The sequence below is a fragment of the Diadema antillarum genome, unplaced genomic scaffold, assembly GCF_040938485.1.
Source record: "Diadema antillarum isolate AM-2024a unplaced genomic scaffold, OU_Dant_1.0 seq00002048_RagTag, whole genome shotgun sequence".
Classification (NCBI taxonomy): Eukaryota; Metazoa; Echinodermata; class Echinoidea; order Diadematoida; family Diadematidae; genus Diadema; species Diadema antillarum.
The window spans coordinates 273-21787 of NW_027272697.1; the positions used below are offsets into that span (position 1 = coordinate 273).

Genomic DNA, 21515 nt, shown 5'->3' on the forward strand with positions numbered 1-21515 from the left:
AAAATAAAATGACTGCATTTGTACCAATATTATTAATTTTGTTGCAAATATTCGGAAGCCTCTCTTTCTTCCCGGCTTTACTAATCCAAGACATATTCTGAGCCTCAATAATCTGTACACGCAATTGTGTACAGCTATTTCAGTTGCCCGTTTCTTTCCTGCAGCATAATCTCTCGTATAATATGACAGTGGATTGGATTATCTACTAACTGTATTCTTCCGAGCGCTCATATCGGAATCGCCATGGTAATTTTTGCTCCTTCTTTGCTCATTTCTCAAGTTGCAAAAGTGGGTGGAGCATGTCCTGTAGGAATGTCTGAGGTGAATCGATATTTGAACCGTAAATCTGTCAGAATCTTATGTCTTATCCAATGTAGAGCAGGGCTATAATGCCCATACATACAACGTACCTTGCAAGCCTTGAGGTGCATCGCCATTGACAATGTCGGCAATATGCGTGACAAAGCCTTTTCCGCTCTTGTGCATGACTCTCTGTCCGTTTGTGGATTCCAGGACCAGACTTTAATGAGAACCATAACAAAACGAACATCAAACCAGTAACATCTCTCTATCTCTATGCCTACTCTCCCCATATAGAGACAGTTTCATCTTTTCACGTTTCAGATTACGCTCATCCCAAAAAAAAAGAAATAGTGCTTGTAAGGTGTAGCCGACTGCCAGTTGACAGTAGCCAGTTTCTTCTGCGGATCTCCCAATAATTACCAGGTATATACTTGTGATGTCTACGGTGAGGTCGGATTGAAGAAAAAAAAAAAATAACTGCAGCTTTGAAATCCTCTGTAAGCTACCGGTAATGTGAATGTTCATAATCTCATCAAAGTAAGAAATAGCAGCACGATGTATTCGGCAGTGATATTACTATCTCTTTCCCCAAAAGAAAACAAAAAGGAGGCCTCTGAATTACGGATTTGCTGCACTGCTCTAGCTCACTTCTTTTTGAGCGCAGATAATACATGAACATGTCATGAGCTTGAAACGAATATACTTTCTCCCCCTCAAAAAGAGAAGACTATTCCCAACTGCAGCACACTCAACAAGCACTTTCTACCCAAAATGAGTGGAAAGAGCATGTGCTACTGCTGATAGGTTTGAATTAGGCTCTGTTTTCAGATATACTGCCACTTGTCTCACCGGCGAAACACAAATGACAACAACAGTTCAGCAGAGAAACCCCTTCAATAATCAAATCTTTTATAAGCAGTAAAGCACTACTGTCCAACATCGGATTTATACACTGTATATAGGAGCAAGACTAGCTATACTCCTTCAAAAGGTACCACGGAGCTAGAATTCACCACAACTTACCGAGAACACAGAATTCCTGTAATGATCCGAAATTCTAAGCGAGGATTTTACTACCTCGTGTGATAGACAGAACTCTTCTACATGCAACTCACTTCGACTTTATTTGTGACGTTTCATGCCGGGTGCTATTCTCACCTCTTTCCAAGGGATAGTCGCTCTATCAGGTCCTTAAGGGTCTCGTTTTTGATGAAGTCTAGCGGAGTTTTGCTGCGTCGATCTTTTTCATCCGCCTTGGCCCCATTATTGACAAGAAGGACGAGCAAGGCGTCTGCTGTGGACGAAACTCCGTGTTGGCTGAACCTCTCCTTCAACTGCATACAAGAAAGACAACGACACAAGAATGAAAAAAAAGAAGAATGAAACTACATTTCGCAAAAAAAAAAAAGATATCATGATTTGTTTAGTTTTCAAGCATGAAATTTACAGAACTGTAACTATGCTGTCAAAATTCTTATTCGAAGATGGGGTTAGCTAGTGTCATGGAATGACTGGGAAAGGTCAACGTTACTTTATATATGAAAGATTAGCACAACCTTTGAACTCTGCTCACACGCCGTGCATCACGTCACACCGAAGGACGTCTTGCTTTGAGTTGCACGACTTGCCTCACCTCTCTACCGGCAACAAATCTTGTATGAGAGGTTAATATTGATGTGATTTGAAAAGAAAACACACACACAGACATATATTTTGAGTGAAATGAGGAGCATTGTTGAGTGTATTAAGAGCTATGTCGACACTCACAATAGACGACCGTTACTATATAGTCGCAATCACAAGGGAGGGCAGAATCTTGCGCAAAAATGGCAAACTAACTAAGCTTTTTTACAGTTGCATACATATACCATGGCTCGACACTGACATTTTCTCTAGTGGTCCAGTTGGGCCATTAAATCTTTGGATTTAAAATGTTAGGGGCTCGAAAAAAAAACTGTATTGGCACGTTTTTAAAAAGGGACATTATTAAACTTTATTATGAATCTTTGCTGCCCAATGGCACCATCTAAAGATAATCTTTTTTGGATATTTTTTGACCCGATATCAATTTCGATAGTGACACATGCCACTGGACCACGGGTAATGTCAACCCCTGCCAATACACACAATGGACTTGACACTTTGGAGACCGACTTACTTCGGACAACGTCGGGGTATCCTTAGGCGTCTTGTCGTTGTCGCCGAGCCGCGCTGCCATGTGTAGCGGCGTTTCTCCCTTCCTGCTCTTCGCGTTGATGTTGGCTCCGTGGGCGAGCAGGAGCTCGACACACTCACTTCCCCCTTCTTGGACGGCCAGATGCAGGGGAGTCTCTTTGTTTCCATTTAGGCCATCTATGTTTACAGATCCCTGCAATTCAATCAGACCTGTTTCTATGAACATTTGTAGGCCTATGTGTATTATGTTTATGTATGAAGAACTTGCTTCCAAAAGGCGCCAAATCCATCATTTTTCAATGAATTTAGCGCCTTTTGGAAGCAAGCTCTTCATATCTGTCTTTATTTACTGTTACCATCTTGCCTACCTATCTGTCTGTCTGTCTGTTTCTATACAAATACATCAGAAGTATAAACGTTTCTTGTTAGGAGCAGTATGCAGCAATTGATATACAAGAGTAAGAGAAACTGTAAAAAAAAAAAAAAAGAGAGAGAGAAAGGAAATAAAAACCAGTACCAAATTCACCGACAGGAAATACCTGAAATATAACATGGAATAATGTTTTTTGACAGAGATGAAAAATAAAGCAACTAAATTACTCAAAACACGATAGAAAATGAACGAATAAGTCGTGACCATTTAAGGCAATTCTCTTTTTTTTTACGTTTACGTTACTATAAAACATGAAAAAACAATATGTAGCAGAAGATGGTATGGAAGTTGCAAAAATAAAAGAGGACTACAGACTGATAGAGATAATACTTGTGTCAAGGATGTTGAAATGATAACGTCTCGTTTGGCCTACGTACAGCTTTCAAGAGTATTTCCAGCATTTCAGCGTAGTTGTTGATGGCTGCGATATGCAGGGTAGACTGGGAACTTGCGAGGGTAGGCCCCAGGGTAGGAAAACGGTCCAGCAGCAGTTGAGCCGTTCTGCAGTAGATGATGAAAAATGACAATGATGATAAAAATGAAGCCATTTGTTGAAACTCGGTTGATATTGATTTTTTCGTTTTTCCATTTTTTTTTTCAAAACGTCAACGATTCCGGGTGAATTCATATCGTGGTAAAAAAAAAAAAAACAAAAGCAAAAACAAAAATAGGTTAATATATGTTTTGTTGCTTTATTTGTTTATTTTATTAGGGGATATTTCGGTTTCATGGACAAGCAAACAAACTAAAAATAAAGTTATTAAAGGTATGCGAGAAATATCACCAGATACGGGCAGACAATATGAACGTGGAACTTAGATTGGTACATGCATTCAACGTTCCGTGTAAACATGTCATTGCAGTAATTTCAGTTTAATCAAAATTTGCCAAGGAAATAAGAATGTCCCGGTATTTCTCGGATGACAACTTATTTGGAATTTATTATCATTTGATTAAAAAAAGCCAAACACTTGACGTACGGACGCGGTACAAAATATTCTAACATCATGTTGGCATTTAAGACTATGATCTATGAATAATTATGACAACGACATACTGGCCTTAGTAATGATATTGGGGGTAAATCAGTTAAAAAAAGATGTGGATGATAACGTTCTCAGGATGTGTGAAACATGGATTATGGAAGTTTACTTGCGACGGTTGTGGAAAACGGCTTGGTGAAGTGCGTTAAATCCCTTCTTATTTGTGGAGGTGACATCAAGGTCGGTGGCCTCGAACATGAACTCGAGGTCGTCATGTGGTCTTTCCATCCCAGCAAGCAGAGGAGTGTTTCCCTTCTTGTCCTAAAAATTGGTAAAATAAAGTTATATAGCAAAAAGTACATCGCAAATTTTGTTGAAATATATAAACAAACGATGTAATCGTTATGTTCGCAGTCCATGTATTAACTTTTGAAAACTAAGTACATCGTATATTTACTATACTCTTGTATTATAAAAACACATTGGCTCTGATGATAAGAAGATTAGAATGTTGATCAGGTACGAGTCTTTATTAAAAACAAGTCCTAAAATCCTCGTATAGAGTTTGTTGAAGCATTTTTTTTTTTTTTAATAATTGCAAGTATTTTCATGATAGTGATAATTCAGCCTCCTTCATAAACGGACAAACATAATGATTGCTGAATCATAACAATGATAAAACGAACAACTTCAAAATACATGTTTGAGCATTTCTGTGAACCTGTGACGTGGTGGTTGCAACACCTGGTATCTGTGGGAATTGTAATTGATTATACCAGCTACATTTTTTTTTAATCTTATCAATTTTGTTTGCTTATTCTCTACTATATGAATACTTGTTTTTTGGTTTTTTTTTTTCTCTAGAATGTTGCTTTACGAAAAATGTACCACTATAATGAGAATGTTTTTGTGTGAAACGATACGATTAAAATGGGAAAGTCGAAATACCATTATTATCAAAATTTCAAGAAACGTTAACGTGTAGGCCACGGTATACATAACTATCCGGTACAATTAGTACAAAAAGCTGTGTGTAGATCAAACCTGGTTGTGCGGGGTGTACTGTACCGAAATTGAAAGCCATGAACTTGCATAGCTGAAGTTTACGACTATTTCCTTTTAATTTCACATATGCTATTGCCTTTCCTTGTGTTTTGACACAGGAAATGTACTACCCCGGTCGCAACAGTTACTTCCGCTCGCGTATTTATATAGACAAGCAACATGGCCTGTTCTTGAAATCGACAAGATAGGTCGTTGTGTTGAAAGAGCTTACCAAGTCTGGAATGAATACTTTGCGGAAATCACAAAGTGGAAAATCCAGGCCTATATCACAGTGATTTTAAGACCAAGTAAAGTTTCAAATGTGTCGGACAAATTGAAGAATAACCTCAGAAACATCGTTTTTCTTCCTTAGTCATAAAAGTAGGTTTCATCGACACTGCGAGCTAATACGATTTAGACCAACCAACCAACAAAATGTGTGTTGGAGAATGGCATCAATTTGACAATCAATTGATTTTTAGCAAACTAAAACAAGAAAATAAATAAATAACATCAGCAAAAGATGGCTTCTAACAGGAAGAGATTTTACGGTGAGATCACACTCATTCACTGTAATGTTCATTAGGTATACCAATAATGTTAACGATAATGTCATGATCAAAGCATATTTTACTTCATCTGACATTCGATTTTGTATTGCAACTAGCCGTACGATTATACGTTTTCAATGTTGTGAGCTTATAAAGAAGTGGGGGGGGGGGGTGTCGACTTATATTGAGCAATATCCTGATACAATACCACACAATGTACCACATAATTACTACAATGTATTTCTTTGTAAAGGTAGGCAACTATGTTTCCTTCAGTCCTTTGTTACCTTGACATGTGGGTACATTTGACTCCAGCAAACGTATATTTACACTGATAGAGCTTTTCATATCACATTTAATCGCCTTTGCGTGCTTTCTTTTTCTTGTTTTTCATAGCATCATTGAACTACAAGGCCATTGATTCTAACAGTCCATTTATCTTTCGATAATTGATTAATCTGTATGTATTCGGACGGAAGTCAGTTCGTCGCCGAAGGATATTTAGAGTTTTGATTAATATACAGGGAGGGGGGTGGGGTGGGGACTTAACCATAATGTACGTAGTATACTATTACACTTAATTTTGCCTTCACGTGTATTGCAAGATGCATGGGTTTTGTTTTGTGTTGTCTGTACTTTTCGTAATAAATTCAAGCAGTGCATTACTTAAAGTGGATAATGTTGCTTTCTTTGTTTCTACAACCTATATTATTAACCATGATTCGTCAAATGTTATCTTGTATGTCTACAGAATAACATCCGTTTTTTATGCATGTACATGAGGTCACCGTCTAATGGAATACATTATGAAGATAAAGTTAAATGAAATGAAACAAACTTCCATAACTAACCTTCTCGTTTGGACTACATCCGTAAAGGAGGAGAACTTGTCCGCACTCGTTTTGATGTCTCAAGGTTGCCACGTGCAGTGGGGTCAGCCCTTCGTTTGCTTTTGCGTTCAGTATGGGACCACACAGCGGCAGTAAATAAGATAGGATATCCACGTATCCCCTATTAACAACAAAACGATATACGATAATGATAACATAGTGGTTATAAAGTGGCAAAGCGCTTATAAATGAGCGCTGACGTAATAATGATAGTCATATTGTTTGTATGATATACGAGCTGCATAATTCTTGTTAATACATCAGTATGATTGAACAAGAGAGAAACTGTTTTGCTTTGTTGTTATCTGTGTTTATTTACTTTCCGTTGTCATAGTTTCAGCTGCTGTTTACCTTTGGGAGCAGTGATTTAAAAATATTTGTCACCGAAAGATATCACTTTTGATGCATAATTATGTGTAGGTCAGTTGTATCACAGATCATCCTGTGATACCAGATAAAATGTTTGCAATAAAGCCTAAAATATATGGAGATATCACTATGTTTCTCATTAATCCATAACTGTAGACGGTTTAGTCTGGATTTTTTTTTATTGCAACTATTGTTCACATTTGTATATTCAACAATACTTAAGATCGATTATACTGGTTCAAACTTTTTATATTGGTTTTTTCTATCCCTAACTCACATTTCAGAACTATTTTGAAGTGCTGGGTTTTTGTTTCATCTGCAAAATGGTAAATTATTCCCTCAACCCTTTGTGTGCTTTTGGGTGCCGATTGGCACAGAAAACCCCATAGTGTTGTATAACACATTGTCCATAATCCATGACACAGAGGATGGTTATGTTCACTAAATCATCGTAGGCGCGATCTCGGTATACAGGTCAGGGGAGGGGGGAATTGGGGAAGGGAGAGGGGGAGGGTTGTGGGGCGATCAGGAACGGTGCCAGTCACTTCCTATGCCCCTTTCATAAAATGCATACCCAAACAGTTATGTTTTGAAACACGTTGACAATTTAGTGAACATTGTGTTCGCAACACTTAAATTACCGGTGTTTTCTATTTCTCTCTCCTTTTCCTTTTTTTTTTCCTCCCGGAGCAGAAAGAGTCCGTCTGAGACGGATAATCGTCCTGGTAACTGCCTACGCCTTTGCGATGATGTGAAACTTCAGCGTGCCAGTGTAGCAGTGGAATGCTACCCGATATCCTTCTTTTTTGTACTTTGTTAACAGAGTTCAGCATGCGTCGTACCCCCCCCCCAACACCCTCTGTCGTGTACTTATATGTTTTTTGTTTGTTTGTTTGTTGTTGTTGTTTTTTGGCCTCTTTCCGTTTCCTCTCAGGGTGTAGCCAAGTCATCGCTTAGCAAACAACGATGATCGCCACATCTTAGTGTACTGTAGTCTGGTCATTACCATCCTCGTCTCAATCTGCTTTAAATCTATAATTACCAGTTTCTCTTTTTCTCCATGTAATATCTGCTGATGCTCTATACAACTTTGAATATGCCTTTTGGTAATACATCATAATTTTATGTTATTTTATGTATATCTATTTCTTCGTTTATTATTATTATTATTTTTTTTTTTAATTTCAAAGAAGTTTTCACAAGGCAGGCAGTTTGCTCCGTGAGGGGGCGTCCAGCACGGACAGGTGCGCGGACTGTCAGCTCGGGAGGGGGGGGGGGGGGGGGGGGGTGTCACTATCCACTGCTACTACGGAAAAAGGATGACCTTGGAATAGTCGGCGTTATCATTATTGCGTTCACAAACTTACTGTCTGGTCGCGAGGCAGATATTAAAAGAAATATGCACATTGCTCTGGGCCCTCTCCGATTTATGTTCAAATAATGCAGATGTAATCCGTTGAGCGTATGAAAGGCTATCAGATCTGCCACTCCTTCTGAATTCTATTTGATTCGTTAGGTCAGTTCAGTTTATCCAAGTTATATCTGCAATCCGTTTTCAAGCAAAATACATGTATATACATATGACCAAAAGAAATGTCATATAGACTGTACGAATTGTTCGTCCGCGTCAATGTACATTATGGAGTGCAATCATTTACAGGAAAACGAATAGAGAGAAAAAGTACAACGCACTGTCAAATGAAGGTATAACAGAGCTAGGAACACTTCTAATAATATACAAATAATGACTGCTATGAGGGGCACCGTTAAATAATGGGCCCCAAGGTGATGTGAAAACCAGGGCATAGTTATGGTTTTCACATCACCGAGGGCCTACACAATTTTAAGTGTGCCCCGAATATCAAGCTGTCATTATTTGTTTTACATACCGAAAATACAGATTCCGAAATATTAGATACTGAAAATATAGATTCTAGTCTCTTTTACAGCAATCGTAATCAACGCTGATCGACAGCGCGGTGGTCGTATATTGGTGCGTACATATGAGTGATCTATATGTGTACAGGGTTGCGACTGTCTCAAAACCTATTTACAGGGCACAGTTGATTCTATGCCCCGGGCACAGTAAACCATGACGTCATTTTGATAAAATATGAGGCACAGCTATTTTCATGACTCCACTTTTAACCAATCAGATGAGAGGAATCTATGAGGTATATGATTTATGATATGTATGAAATTTGAAATCCAGGGGACCATCTTCAAAAGCGGATCCTGACCAGGAACATGGTCCCAGGTAAACTTACGACATAAAAAGTAATTACCCTTCGGTGGCATGATGTAAAACTGTGCCCTTCATCTTGCCGCTCCGTTGTGTGACGTCAGCTCCTGCCTCCACTAGCGCCTTTACAACTTCTGGCTCGTTGTGGCCAATAGCTGCGAAGAGCGCTGTCTGGTTCTTATATTTGGATGAGAGCTGGAGCAAGCAGTAAAAACATGAACGAACAATCATGACAACAGGAGTAAAATGGGGGACTCAGTTACGGTGACAATTCGTTTTTCTTACGATTATTATACATCTCTCACATGATCGACTTTAAAACTTAGCATCTTATTTCTGTAGCATGAATGTGATGTAACAATAGTTCCCAATGTCAACGTCTAGGGACACTTACTAGATGAGGGTCTTGGCTAAGCATTTGGGTGACCTTTGAAACATTTCCAATTGCTGCTGCTAAGTGGAACCGTTTGACGCCCGGGCCTAACTCTCCGTCCGAGTCGCTGGAGTCGCCCTTATCACTGTCAGAGGCCACTAACTTCTCCAGTAGCTTATGGAGATCGCTTCCACCGACACTCTCGCCTCCACCTGCGGCCGCCAGTAGTTTCAGAAGAGTGTCCCCACCCAGGCCTAAGGGGAAGAAGTGGGAGGATATCTATCATTATGTTTCGAGTGGACAGGAGCATAATTATGTGTTTGAGATGGGACGTACAAAATGAGTCTTTGGTACAGCGTATGAGAAAGTATACGTACTGCAACTTTGTAGGTTGCAGTACATGATGATAATAGGAAGGAAATATGAGGATTAGCCTCATCCCCCCCCCCCCCAACACACACATCAGCACCACAAAAACAAAAGGTATAGCGTACGATACGTATTGCAAGAACGCGTTAAAACGCACACACAAAATAACTGGTTGTTGTATTGGTTTATGATTTATTGGCTTAGAAAAAAGAAATAATATAGGGGGTTTCCACGCTTCTCAGTAATATTCCCGTAAATGTTGGTGTACCTAGTGTTTAAGGTAAAGAACAAAATATTGACATTGAAGTATCATAATTATGTAGTGCAGTGGACTTCCGTCATAACGAAGTCCTCGGGACTCGGCCGACAGTTTTCTTTCGTTAGATCGAAATTTTGCTATAACCGAACAACAATAAATAAAAATATAATGCGGGTAATGTTGGGGCCATCATTTTCACTTAGTTCGAAACTTGAATTTCACTATTACCGTGTTCGTTATAACGGGAGTGCACTGTAGCAGCAGCAAGGTTAGTACAGTGCACTCCCGTTATAACGAACACGGTTAAATGAGATTCTGGTTACAACGAAGTAAACGACCAATTCAGGCCGCAACATTATCGGCTCTATACATTTTAATTGATTATTTGTTGTTCGGTTATAACGAAAGAAAACTGCCGGTCCGTAAATGAGGACTACATTATTACGGGAATCCAGTGTATTATACCTTTGAGAGTCGAAGTATCATCATCGTCATCGCTGTCACCCTTGGTGTAGGCGCTCTTCTGGACGACTTCGAGACAACATGGATGGAAATTCCATCGTCGCTGCTTCGTCCTCACAATTATATCCCCGTCTGTATCGACCTTCATCACTTTGGCATATTTGCCAAGCTCCTTGGGGTGTCGGGGTTTGAAGGAGTTAATAGTTAGATGGATATACAGATGGATAGAGAGATCGGTAGAGAGATACAGGAATATATAAAGTTAGAGATGGAAGAGAGAGAATAGAGAAAGTACGTTTGTGTTTGTGTGTGTGTGTGTGGGGGGGGGGAGCTTGCAATATTGATTTAAATGGTGTGTCATCGTGTTTCGCATTATACATAAACACGTGAAAGATTTTTTTTTCAATGATTAAAATGAAAAGACCGCAAAATGTGCATGTTAAAATATTGTAAAAGATGCAACACGTAAACACTTAGTCTGAAAATACATGATATAAGCACACACCGAATTTAATTGCTACAAAAAGATAGAGCATAACAAACACATTTTATGTGATGAAAATCTCAGGGTCACCAACGTCTAGACTTCGTAAGGCAAGATCTTTCATGATCGTACCGATTTATCAGCAAAGAGTCAATTTGCATCATGAAAGTCTGCTCGTTTTGCGTAGTATCATTATGCAAAATTGTGATCAATATCTTATAGTATCAAAAAGGAAAAGTGTACCGATATTTCGTCTTATTTCGTCTTCTTAAAAAAAAACCCCAACAAGCTTGCTAAAAAAAATAATAATAAAATTAAAAAAATACCGAAACAAAGCAAAGAGGCAAACGTGCAAGCACATTAATACCTTTTTCATGTCGTCATTCCAGCCGCCGTGACCCGGAAGTAATCTCTTGAGTAATGCCTTGTCTGACTTGACGCGAACTTTGTCTCCTTTTTTTATATCTGGCACCTGCACAGTACAAAGCATTAATCATGGTTATAACTAAGTCACGTTTGATGTGCAGACACAAACAAAGATAGGCACATTTACATACGCACACACGATCGCACACTCACACACACAAACATATATATAATTATAGATATATCTTAAGGGTAATTCGTTCCAAAGGGGACAATTTTGATTCCCTTCAAGGTTTTACAACGTTTTTTTTTTCATCATTTAAAATAAAAAAATTTATCTATGGCCTCAGGACTACTCAATTCAATTCAATTCAATTCAATTCAATTCAATTCAATTCAATTCAAACTTTATTTCATTTTTAGAAAAGAACATAAACGTTTCACTCCACAATAGGGCAGAGATGTTATAGTGTGTACAGATAGCGGACTATGCATCAATACAATTTATGGGAGATTGGCAGGGATGCAAGAAATGGTTGTACGATATCTGTTTTTTTTTTCTAAAAGAAGACTGAGGTGTATTTTCTCATTAACAAACAAAATTTAGTGGTATAACATGCATTTTGCGCTCTTGTCAGTTCAATTCTGCATTGAGCCAGTATTTATGCATAATTTTTCAAAAAGGGCAATAGTTGCTATTTTCTAAATATTTCCACAGAGTATCATTAATTCCGCATTTCCCCTTATGGCTGGAAATAGCGTTTACATACATATACAGTGCAAGAGATAGTTCCCTTCCCAAACGTACGCGGTGCCTCACTGTGGGTAGCATATAGTGAAAGAAATTAGACTTGAGGCGGACATTGCTGTCGATGGATCCATATATATACCAAATTGTGTAATCATGTATTCTATATGACCCTATAGAGTTTCCAGTGTACCTATACAGTATGTCCCCCAAAAAAATACAACGGGGCCCTCCGCAATGATATCTTTAAAAATAGTAAATCAATCTAAATACAAATTCAGGGTATGAAACTATAAATCATTGCCCACATCCTACAGAAAACTCCATTCGATTTGCTTCAGTGGTCAAAGAGAAATGAGGAATTTTGTAGAGGATGTCGGGAATCTCTTTTGTCCAAATTCTGTCTATTATTCACACACAAGAGCGTTGAATTGCTAAAATTTGATTAATCAGACTCATGACATGCTTTACAACAATCCACATTTCTCTGTGACCGCTTAACCAAATTGAATGGGGTTTTCTGCAAAATAGAGCTAAGATGTTATATTTTAAGACCCTGAAGTAGCACTTACACAGGTTGATCATTATTTGGTGTTATCAATTCGAAAATCTGATTGTAATTTTTGGGGCGACTTACTGCAGATGTCCCCTCAAAAATTACAATCAGATTTTCGCACTGATAACGCCCAATATGATTATTTTTTTAATGCTACTTCAGGGTCTTCAAATATAACATTTTAGCTCTATTTTGCAGAAATCCCCATTCGAATTGGTTATGCGGTCACAGAGAAATGTGGATTGTTGTAAAGCATATCATGAATCGGAGTTTAGCATTTCGATGATCTTGTGTGTGAATAATAGACAGAACTTGGACAGAAGAGATTCCCGACATCCTCTACAAAATTCCTCATTTCTCTTTGACCACTGAAGCAAATCGAATGGGGTTTTCTGTAAGTTGTGGGCAATGAGTTATAGTTTCATACCCTGAATTTGTATTTAGATTGATTCACTATTTTTAAAGATATCATTGCGGAATACCCCGTTGTAATTTTTTTGGGGACATACTGTAGTGTGAAGTATGCACTCAAAGAACCTTGGTTATCAATAATATGTTATCAATATCGTTACGTCTTTACTGACTTTTTTTTTTAAATGATTGGTTTCACCGAAACAAGTAAAGTAGTATACACGTATATGTATGTATGTGTTTAATATACACTCAGCAAAAAAAGTGAGTTCCCCCCTAGCATTTGTGGATATAACAAAAATTCAAACAGAATACATAATTCAAACGGAAATGAATAAGGAATTTTATTACTCATAACAATGAGTGGCAAATCATTGCCACCAGATATCATTATTGGTGTGAAAAAGGGCATTTTATGTCAAAATGCATGGAAACAAAAGTTGCACTTTAGTGATATTCAATGACTTTTACACAAATAATCAAACAATCACTAATGATTCTGAACATTTAAGCATGGTTTATTGCATATTTCTCTATCTTTCTTTTCATGAGTATAAAGTGAAGTATTTGATAATTGATATGTCCACCATCCGCTACAATGACCAGCCGGCATCTCTTCCTCATACTGTTAACTATAAAGGCAGCGTAAGGTTTGTACTTGGCGCTGCTCAATGTTGGCCCATGCTCTCGGCAAGATGCGCTGAAATTCTTGCAGTGAAGTGTCTTCTTTCACCTTCTTGCTCGCTTTCCGCTTAATGATCTCCCAAAGATACTCTACTGGATTACAGTCAGGGGATCTTGCAAGCCACTCCATACGTTCGATGCCATCTCTCTCAACAAACTGATCTACAACTTGAGCGCATGATGCAAAATGGCCATAGGCACATTAATTTGATCAACCCAAATTGGAACAAGGAAAAGTAGAAATTACGCGGTGCGTAATGGTGCGTTCCCACTGCCGATCAGATCAACTCGATCAATCCCGATCAAGCTTTTTTTAGCCAGGTCGGGCTCGCTCGGCATTGGTATTCGGGGTCGATCTACCTTGATCGGCATCGCTCCTGCTTCCTTCACGATAATTTTGGACATGTCCAAAATATTCGAGTAGGAAGCCCGAACACCAACACCTCGGGTAGTGATCGAGAAGAGATCGAGCTGATCGGGAATCGGTCGTATAGAAATCTAGTGTGGTCGGGACGGATTTTTTCCCCGAGCTCAGTTCCCGATCATCTCGAGTTATACTCGAATGCTACACGATTGATTTCAGATCATCTCGATCCAGGATTCAGCAGTTTCATGAATAACTCGACCGCTACAAGACCGATACAGGACTGCTATCGATTGATACTCGACTAAACTCGATCATGCTTCGACCGGCACTCGATCAAATACCGAGCACTTTTTAACAGTGGTTGAAGTAGGTGCAGACGTATTTTCTTAGCACTCATTTATTGTTCAGGTATTAAGAAAAAAATATATGCAGTCCTTGGTCACGTTAAAAAGTTAAATGTCGTCAGTATCTTCAGCCACTCCTGGCCCACTGAAGTAAAAAAAAAAGGGCCACGAAGAGAGAAAAGACAACAAACCCTAAACAGCAGACATGGCAGATTTAGACTCTCCAGACAAAAATACAGAAGAAAGAAAGGAAACACAGTTGAAACTGAGAAAATTCAGTATTCTGGCAATATGACTGTAACGTGAAAAGAAATTTTCTAGATTATTTACTTTACTTATAAACTGAGGAATGTTTCTTGAATTCTTTTGCTAGCTTGTCTGTTTCAAAGTTGAAGTTGGTTACGTTGATATAAAATCTATTTCTTACGCTGACGTGTTAAAACACTAGTTGTAACGTAGATTCATAGATGCTTAGTGACTTACTTTACTTTTATTTACGTAGATGTTACACTTTTGCTTCGCTTAATAAGTTTTTTTTTTTTTATTGAGAGTTGTATGTACATTGCTTGAAGTCCACCTTGATATCGATTGGCTGGGATGAGTTGACAAAAAAATAAACCAAGATTTTCATCATTTTTGCTAATGTAAAATGTTGTATTGTTTTATTTTCATAATAATGTACTCTGTTTCACAATCAGCGCACTTCATGAATTTAGAAATTAATATGATACATGTATTTTCTTTTACACACTTTTGGGCCTATACTTTATCAATGAATATATTTTTCCTTCACTTTTTAATTCTTTACTAATGAGAACAATAATGACAAAGATAACATGACTCATTAGGGTTGTAGAACATTCATTTTTTTTCAACTATGGTACATTTATGGGCATATAGGCCTATGTTTTATTTTAGACCAAATTAATTTCAGCCCACCTATACCATGTACTTATACGAAGCGTGGCGGTGTAACATTTTTTTTTTATAAGACATCAATCTTAGATTTGCTATTCACATCCACTACAAATATCGAATGCATATGAACGAACCTATATTATTATACATGGTGTCCCGGCAGACCAAGTGCTACAAAACTGTCTCCTATTTAAAAAGATATGAGCGACTGAATGAAATCGTTACATTATTCAATAGAAAGAACGCCTCAAATTTTATTTGACACAATGATAATCAAGCTTCGTGCAGGCGCTTTGATCTCCACGATAATTTGTGATTTACAAAATCTGTAACTTTGGGCACTGATATCCTACTTGACTGAGCGATAGTGAAGCCGTAAAAACTGATAACGAGTGCGTCAAAAATAGTTACTGAAAACGGATAAAATGAATGAATACAACTGAATGCATATTTTGTACCTTTTTGAGTGGCTCACAAACAGTAGTGATCAGTCTTTGTCATATCGTGTTTTTTTTCAGGAAAAATAACTATAGAATCGAAACGTCTGCACAAGAATTAGTGATTTTGGTTTCAAAATAGAAAGCGTTCTTCTATCAACTATAGGTTTTCCCGGCCAATTTTGCACTTTTGGTCAGTCCAATTCCTAATTGCTGCATTCAATTTAGCAAAATATACCATAGATGACATGTTCAGTAGTTCAATTTTATGATCTCTTCATTGAAATTCATTTTGGAGCATTCAAATTACCTTTAGCCTCATTCTAATTAACACTTTTTCAATTGAAATTCGTAAAACAAGCACCATTTGGTTATTCGTTCATTCAGTTTAGAATGATATAGTCACGTGATCACGGACATGCTGCTCTCGTTCATTCCAATTCATTTTGGCAATCAATTTAACATCTTTTGCAGTCAATTTAGCACGCATATCTATGGTTTGCTTCTTTATTTTCTTAGCACAGTTATTGTTTTCCAAGCGTCATTACATTTCATATTTTCGTACTCATGTCAGAGATTTTGGCAACACTTTTTTTTTCTTTAATGTGCTTAGTGACTCTTCAAGTCCGAAGATAGTGCAACATGTGAATGGCCACAACTTATCTCGCCGTTGAGCGCTTTATTCCGTGTGTCGGCCAGTTGCAGGAAGTGAAGGTTATGATCATCAAATATTCCTATAATTCTTTTTCTGTCCCCTTGAGAAATACATGTGCATCTAACTTGTGCCGTCATGACTAAGAAGATGAAGTTAGAGTAGAGTATTGTTTCATATGGGCCTAAAATGTCGTGTATGAAAGAGCAGGGGCGTTACAGAACAGCAAACTCGAGTTATATAATAAGATTACGGTCAAAAATACGATACTTTTACTGCTTAACAGTGCGTGGATGTAACAATAAGTCACACAGAAATACGCGTTTAAATGTTATCACCTTTTCAAAATGAAATAACATGACGTTATATTCAGTAAACATGTAAGGAATTTGACTGCCCATATACGCGAAATTGAATGACTGCAATACCCATTTCGCCAGTGCTAGCGAATTTGAATGACTGAAGAGCACGTGCCAATTTGAACGCCCGTTTTACGAATTCGAAAGGCACATGTGCAAATCTCATTGATCTGAATGCTAAATTGAACGAACAACTTGCAATTTTGAATGACAGAATGTTCAGTGATGAGGATTTTCGCTAAATTGAAGGAACCTTTTTATCAAATGGACTGACAAAAGTGCGAAATCATTTCTTTCGTTCATTCATGCTTTTGCAATTAATACAATGTAGTCAGTTTTATAGCACTCTTTTAGGCCACGCCGTATTCAAGCATGAATACTGAGTTGTCTGATATAACCAAACGAATAGTGTAACCAATTCTTCTTTCACTCGATCACTGTACGAACCTGCCGACCCGTTCGATGCAAGATCTTACACAGATCGAGTCATGTCGAGCTGGTCTAAGAAGTCTTGTAGAAATCGAGTATTGACCATGTAGCGGTCGTGTATTGATTATGTGTAGATCGGGATGATCGAGTAGAGATCTGTGTGGTTGTCGAGGAGAGATTCTGGGGATGTCGAGAATGGTCGGATGTGGATCGTAAAAGATCGAATAGCGGTCGGGAAGGGATCGTGTTGAAGGACGATCGAGCATTTGGTCGGGATTGCTCGGGTAAAAATAGGTGATCGGGAGTGATCTCGCATGGTCGAGTTGATCTGATCGGCAGTGGGAACGGGGTATGTCCCCGCCGGAAGTAGCATTTTGTAACAAAATGTGCAATATAGGTAAAAAAATCAAGGTCAAAGGTCAAAGAAGACAAAGGTCAAAATTCTGTGTAGAAGTTTTGAAGCCCTCACCTAGTGCCATCACATAAAGCAAATGGAATCGAAATTGGGTTAGAAATGGCGAAGGAGTAGCATTTTGTAGCCAATGTACAATATACACCGTAGGTCAAAAATCAAGGTCAAAGGTCGAAGAAGACAAAGGTCAAAATTCTGTGTAGAAGTTTTGAAGCCCTCAACTAGTACCATCATATAAAGCAAACGGAATCGAAATCGGGTTAGAAATGGCGAAGGAGTAGCATTTTGTAGCAAAATGTACAATATAGGTCAAAGGTCAAGGTCAAAGGTCACAACTGAAATTCTGTGTAGAAGTTTTAAAGCTCTCATGTAGTGCTATCATATAAAGCAAACAGAATCAAAATTGGTTCATAAATGACAGAGAAGTAGCAAATTGAACATTTTGATCTCACACGGACGCACACACGGACGGACGCACGGACGGACGCACAGACACACACACGTACGGAGCCCGTTTCATAGTCCCCTGCTCGAACTCGTTCGGCGGGGACAATTACAAATCACATGGTTTCTACCAACATTTTCATATCGAAAAGGCTATTGTTTAAAAAGTATGCATAACACCTGTTTAATAGGGAAGCACATTGTACCTGAAGAAATTCCTGAGAATTACACAATTTAAAAAGGTCATTTGCTAACTTACATAGGAAGTTTATACAATATGCTTCATATAGCCTTAGTGCAACTTTTTTTCCCATGCATTTTGACATAAAATGCGTGTGTTTACACCAATAATGATATCTGGTGGCAATGATGTGCCATTCATGTTATGAGTAATGACATTCCCTATCCACTCCTGTTTTAATTATGACAATCCGTAAAATACTTTTTGAGATATGCCAAAAAATGTTAAGGGGGAACTTACTTTTTTTGCTGAGTGTATTATATATATATACACGTGATTGTGTGTGTGTGTCTGTGTAATAGCCTTCTTTAATATTTGGAAGGTACTATTCATTGGGAATTAAGCGAGAAGATACATGTACTATATAAGCACTATTTGACCATCTCATTCCAAACATGGCCCAGCTATAACTGAGGCTGTTGTTGATAAAAGATTAATCCGTAGTTCTTTAGGCCTATCATGATATCCACGGTTTGTATATCAGAACAGTGTAGCGCCGATCGGAAACGGAAAGGAGGCTGGCGGGTGGGATGTACTGAGTGGTTACGCAGGAAAACATAGAGGGGGAGGGGGTCTCGGAGCTTTGACCTACCTTTTCCAAGATGGCTGCCGGAAGAATCTCCACCTGTCCGTCTTGGTACGCCACGTGAGCATCGGATTGGGTTGTTCTTTGCACGAAGCCAATTTTTCCAGTGACCTACATCACGGATATCCGGAAAGGAATCATATCCATGCAATCATTACAAAGTCGGATGATACCCGCCCTTTTTTTTCATGGCCTATACACTGTGTACAATAGTCATAGTGTATAGTATCGTGCATTTTGCACTATACGTCCCGTTAAATCTAGAGACTGAGTGCTTGTGTCATACTTGATAACATGTGTGATCATTTTACTCCCCTGCCTCATTATGCAAACTTTAAGTGCAATACCTTATCAAGGTGACCCTAACATAAAGTTAAGTCAGGCAAAGAAGGGATTAACGATTTATAAACAGCTGAAATGAAATTTAAAGAAAAGTTCAAAGAGTTCTAAAAGTTGTCCATATTTTAACCAAATAATAACAGGGATTGTGAACACTTGTAAAAACTTCTGCAAATTTGCCGAAATGATGACGTCATCACATATTCTTCACAGATACTAGATGAGCAAGTCTCTGTTGGGGTCTGTAGCAAGGCCCCTGTTCTCCTGAAAGTTTTCATTGAAGGCTCAGTGCATACTAAAGTAAATGTCGATAAGGATATACATTTTTCTTTCAAAATTTTGTCAAATGGTGAAGTTAAAGTTACTCTTTACCATTGGCAGCAGTGATATAAAAATGTTCGAGATACACTTGATGCATATAGGTCAGTTGTAAAATCACAAAACATCCTATGTAAACATTTCGCAATAAAGCCTTAATCATAAGGAAATATATCACTACTGTCCAACTTTCAATGTTTTTTTTTTTCTTCTACGTTAAATTTGGATTAATTGTCTACTCTTCTTTTTTTATTTATTTATTTTTTTTTTTGATTGTCGGCAATTTATTGCAGCCAACATGATTTGGCATTCCGCTTTATACTGCTTATGGTTTTTATGACTCGTTTGAGTTTTGTAAAGGTCCATATTATGTATTCATACGAATCTTTAATTGTGAATATTGAAATGAAATGAAATGAAACTTATTCATTCATATTCCACATAGTGGACATTATCTCACAAATATACAGGGTAGAACACATAGTGGTCATTATATCATAACTATCAGAGTATAATATACACATGTATACAAAATATCGTGATATTTTTAGATAAAATTACAACATGTACAAATGTGGAGGGGACTACTTAGGAGCACTGCTTGCTAAATGTAGTTCCCCCACAGATTACAGACAAAATAATATCAAAGATCAGGCGAAGTGGAATAACGAAAACACCATATTTGATTATATGGGTCAGAATTTTGAACGATGTACAATTGAGCCAAAACAAGGCAAAATTTAAAAAGTAGGAAATTCTCCAAATCATTCATCTTACCTGAAAGAGTATAACTCAAGCTTTAATATGAACCCAATTATACTAGGATTTTCCCAGAGGAACAAGTTTTTATTCACCGCTGAAGTTTACCATGTCCAGAGCAGCGAACGTCCGTGAGGAATAGTACTGCACATACATTTGAATACCATTTAACATAGTTTCCAAAGATCTGATTCAGTTCAAAATCCTAACGAAATATCTTAAGAGACATGTGTACGTGATTGCAGAATATTAAGCTTGTACTCTTAACCTGTACGTAATGATAGACAACTGATGATTTAACTAAATTCGTCATTTCTGTGGAAATATTGCTCTTCCGTTAAACACTTTCTTAACTTTACGCGCATTTTACAGAAACTCAATATTTTCACCTCTTATTTCACTATCCCATACTTTAATCCTCACTCCCAAATAATAATATACCTTTTTAAGATGTATCTCATCTGGGCAGTCTCTATAACCCAACGAACATAGCATAGTTTTCATCACGGAGGTTCGCATGTAGCTCACGGACGTTCGGAACAAACAAGATATTGAACAATGCAGCTCTCTTGAGTTGGAAACGCATTCTACTCACAACAAACAGCAATTTCATGTCGAGAACAAACTCCTCTGCAAAATCCTGAATACATATTACCAATTCTCAATTATATAAGCTTGTTTATCTTCTCATACTGAGGAATCAAAGAAAAAACAATTTTTCCATCTCTCGTAAATGAACGTACAAACGTACGTGTAATCTCAGTGACGTAGTCGATCCTTGAGAACGAATATATTTATCAAAATTTCGTTATCATGAAGTAAATATTCAGGTCCTAAACTTGTTATATAAAGTCTACAATGCAAAATTTGCTTTTTTATATAACGAACATGATCACAGCTAAAATCATGACAAAGAATTAATATAGAAAAACAACAGAAATGTGCTCCGTTATAGAAATACGAAGTTTAGCTGGGGAGGGCAAACGAATACGTTAGGAAGAAATCCCTCTGTGTTTGCTCCTTGTGTTACACACTGTTACCGAGGAGAATTTGTGTTATTATATTAGTCAGAAATGATAATAGGTTCGATACTGCGAAGTTTCGTCATAACAAGACACAATAAGTCCGTGTAACTTGGATGGATGTTTGTGACTTCGATACTATACAATACGGTTTGTTATAACAAACCTTTTGTAGCGCGTCATTTC

At 37.8% G+C, this 21515-nt stretch overlaps 1 protein-coding gene across 1 annotated transcript; it reads right to left on the reverse strand.

The window, feature by feature from the left end:
* Positions 1-410: 410 nt before the first annotated feature.
* LOC139713751 (uncharacterized) lies at positions 411-19858 on the reverse strand (the record flags this gene model as incomplete). Its single annotated transcript, XM_071625453.1, has 12 exons — positions 19847-19858; positions 18898-19002; positions 11305-11409; positions 10457-10625; positions 9385-9617; positions 9034-9185; positions 6341-6500; positions 4064-4215; positions 3289-3412; positions 2462-2671; positions 1462-1637; positions 411-520 (listed from the first exon to the last, which is right to left on the reverse strand). Coding segments are annotated over exons 1-12 (1708 nt in total), but the record flags the coding sequence as incomplete, so codon positions are not given.
* Between the last annotated feature and the right edge of the window lie 1657 nt (positions 19859-21515).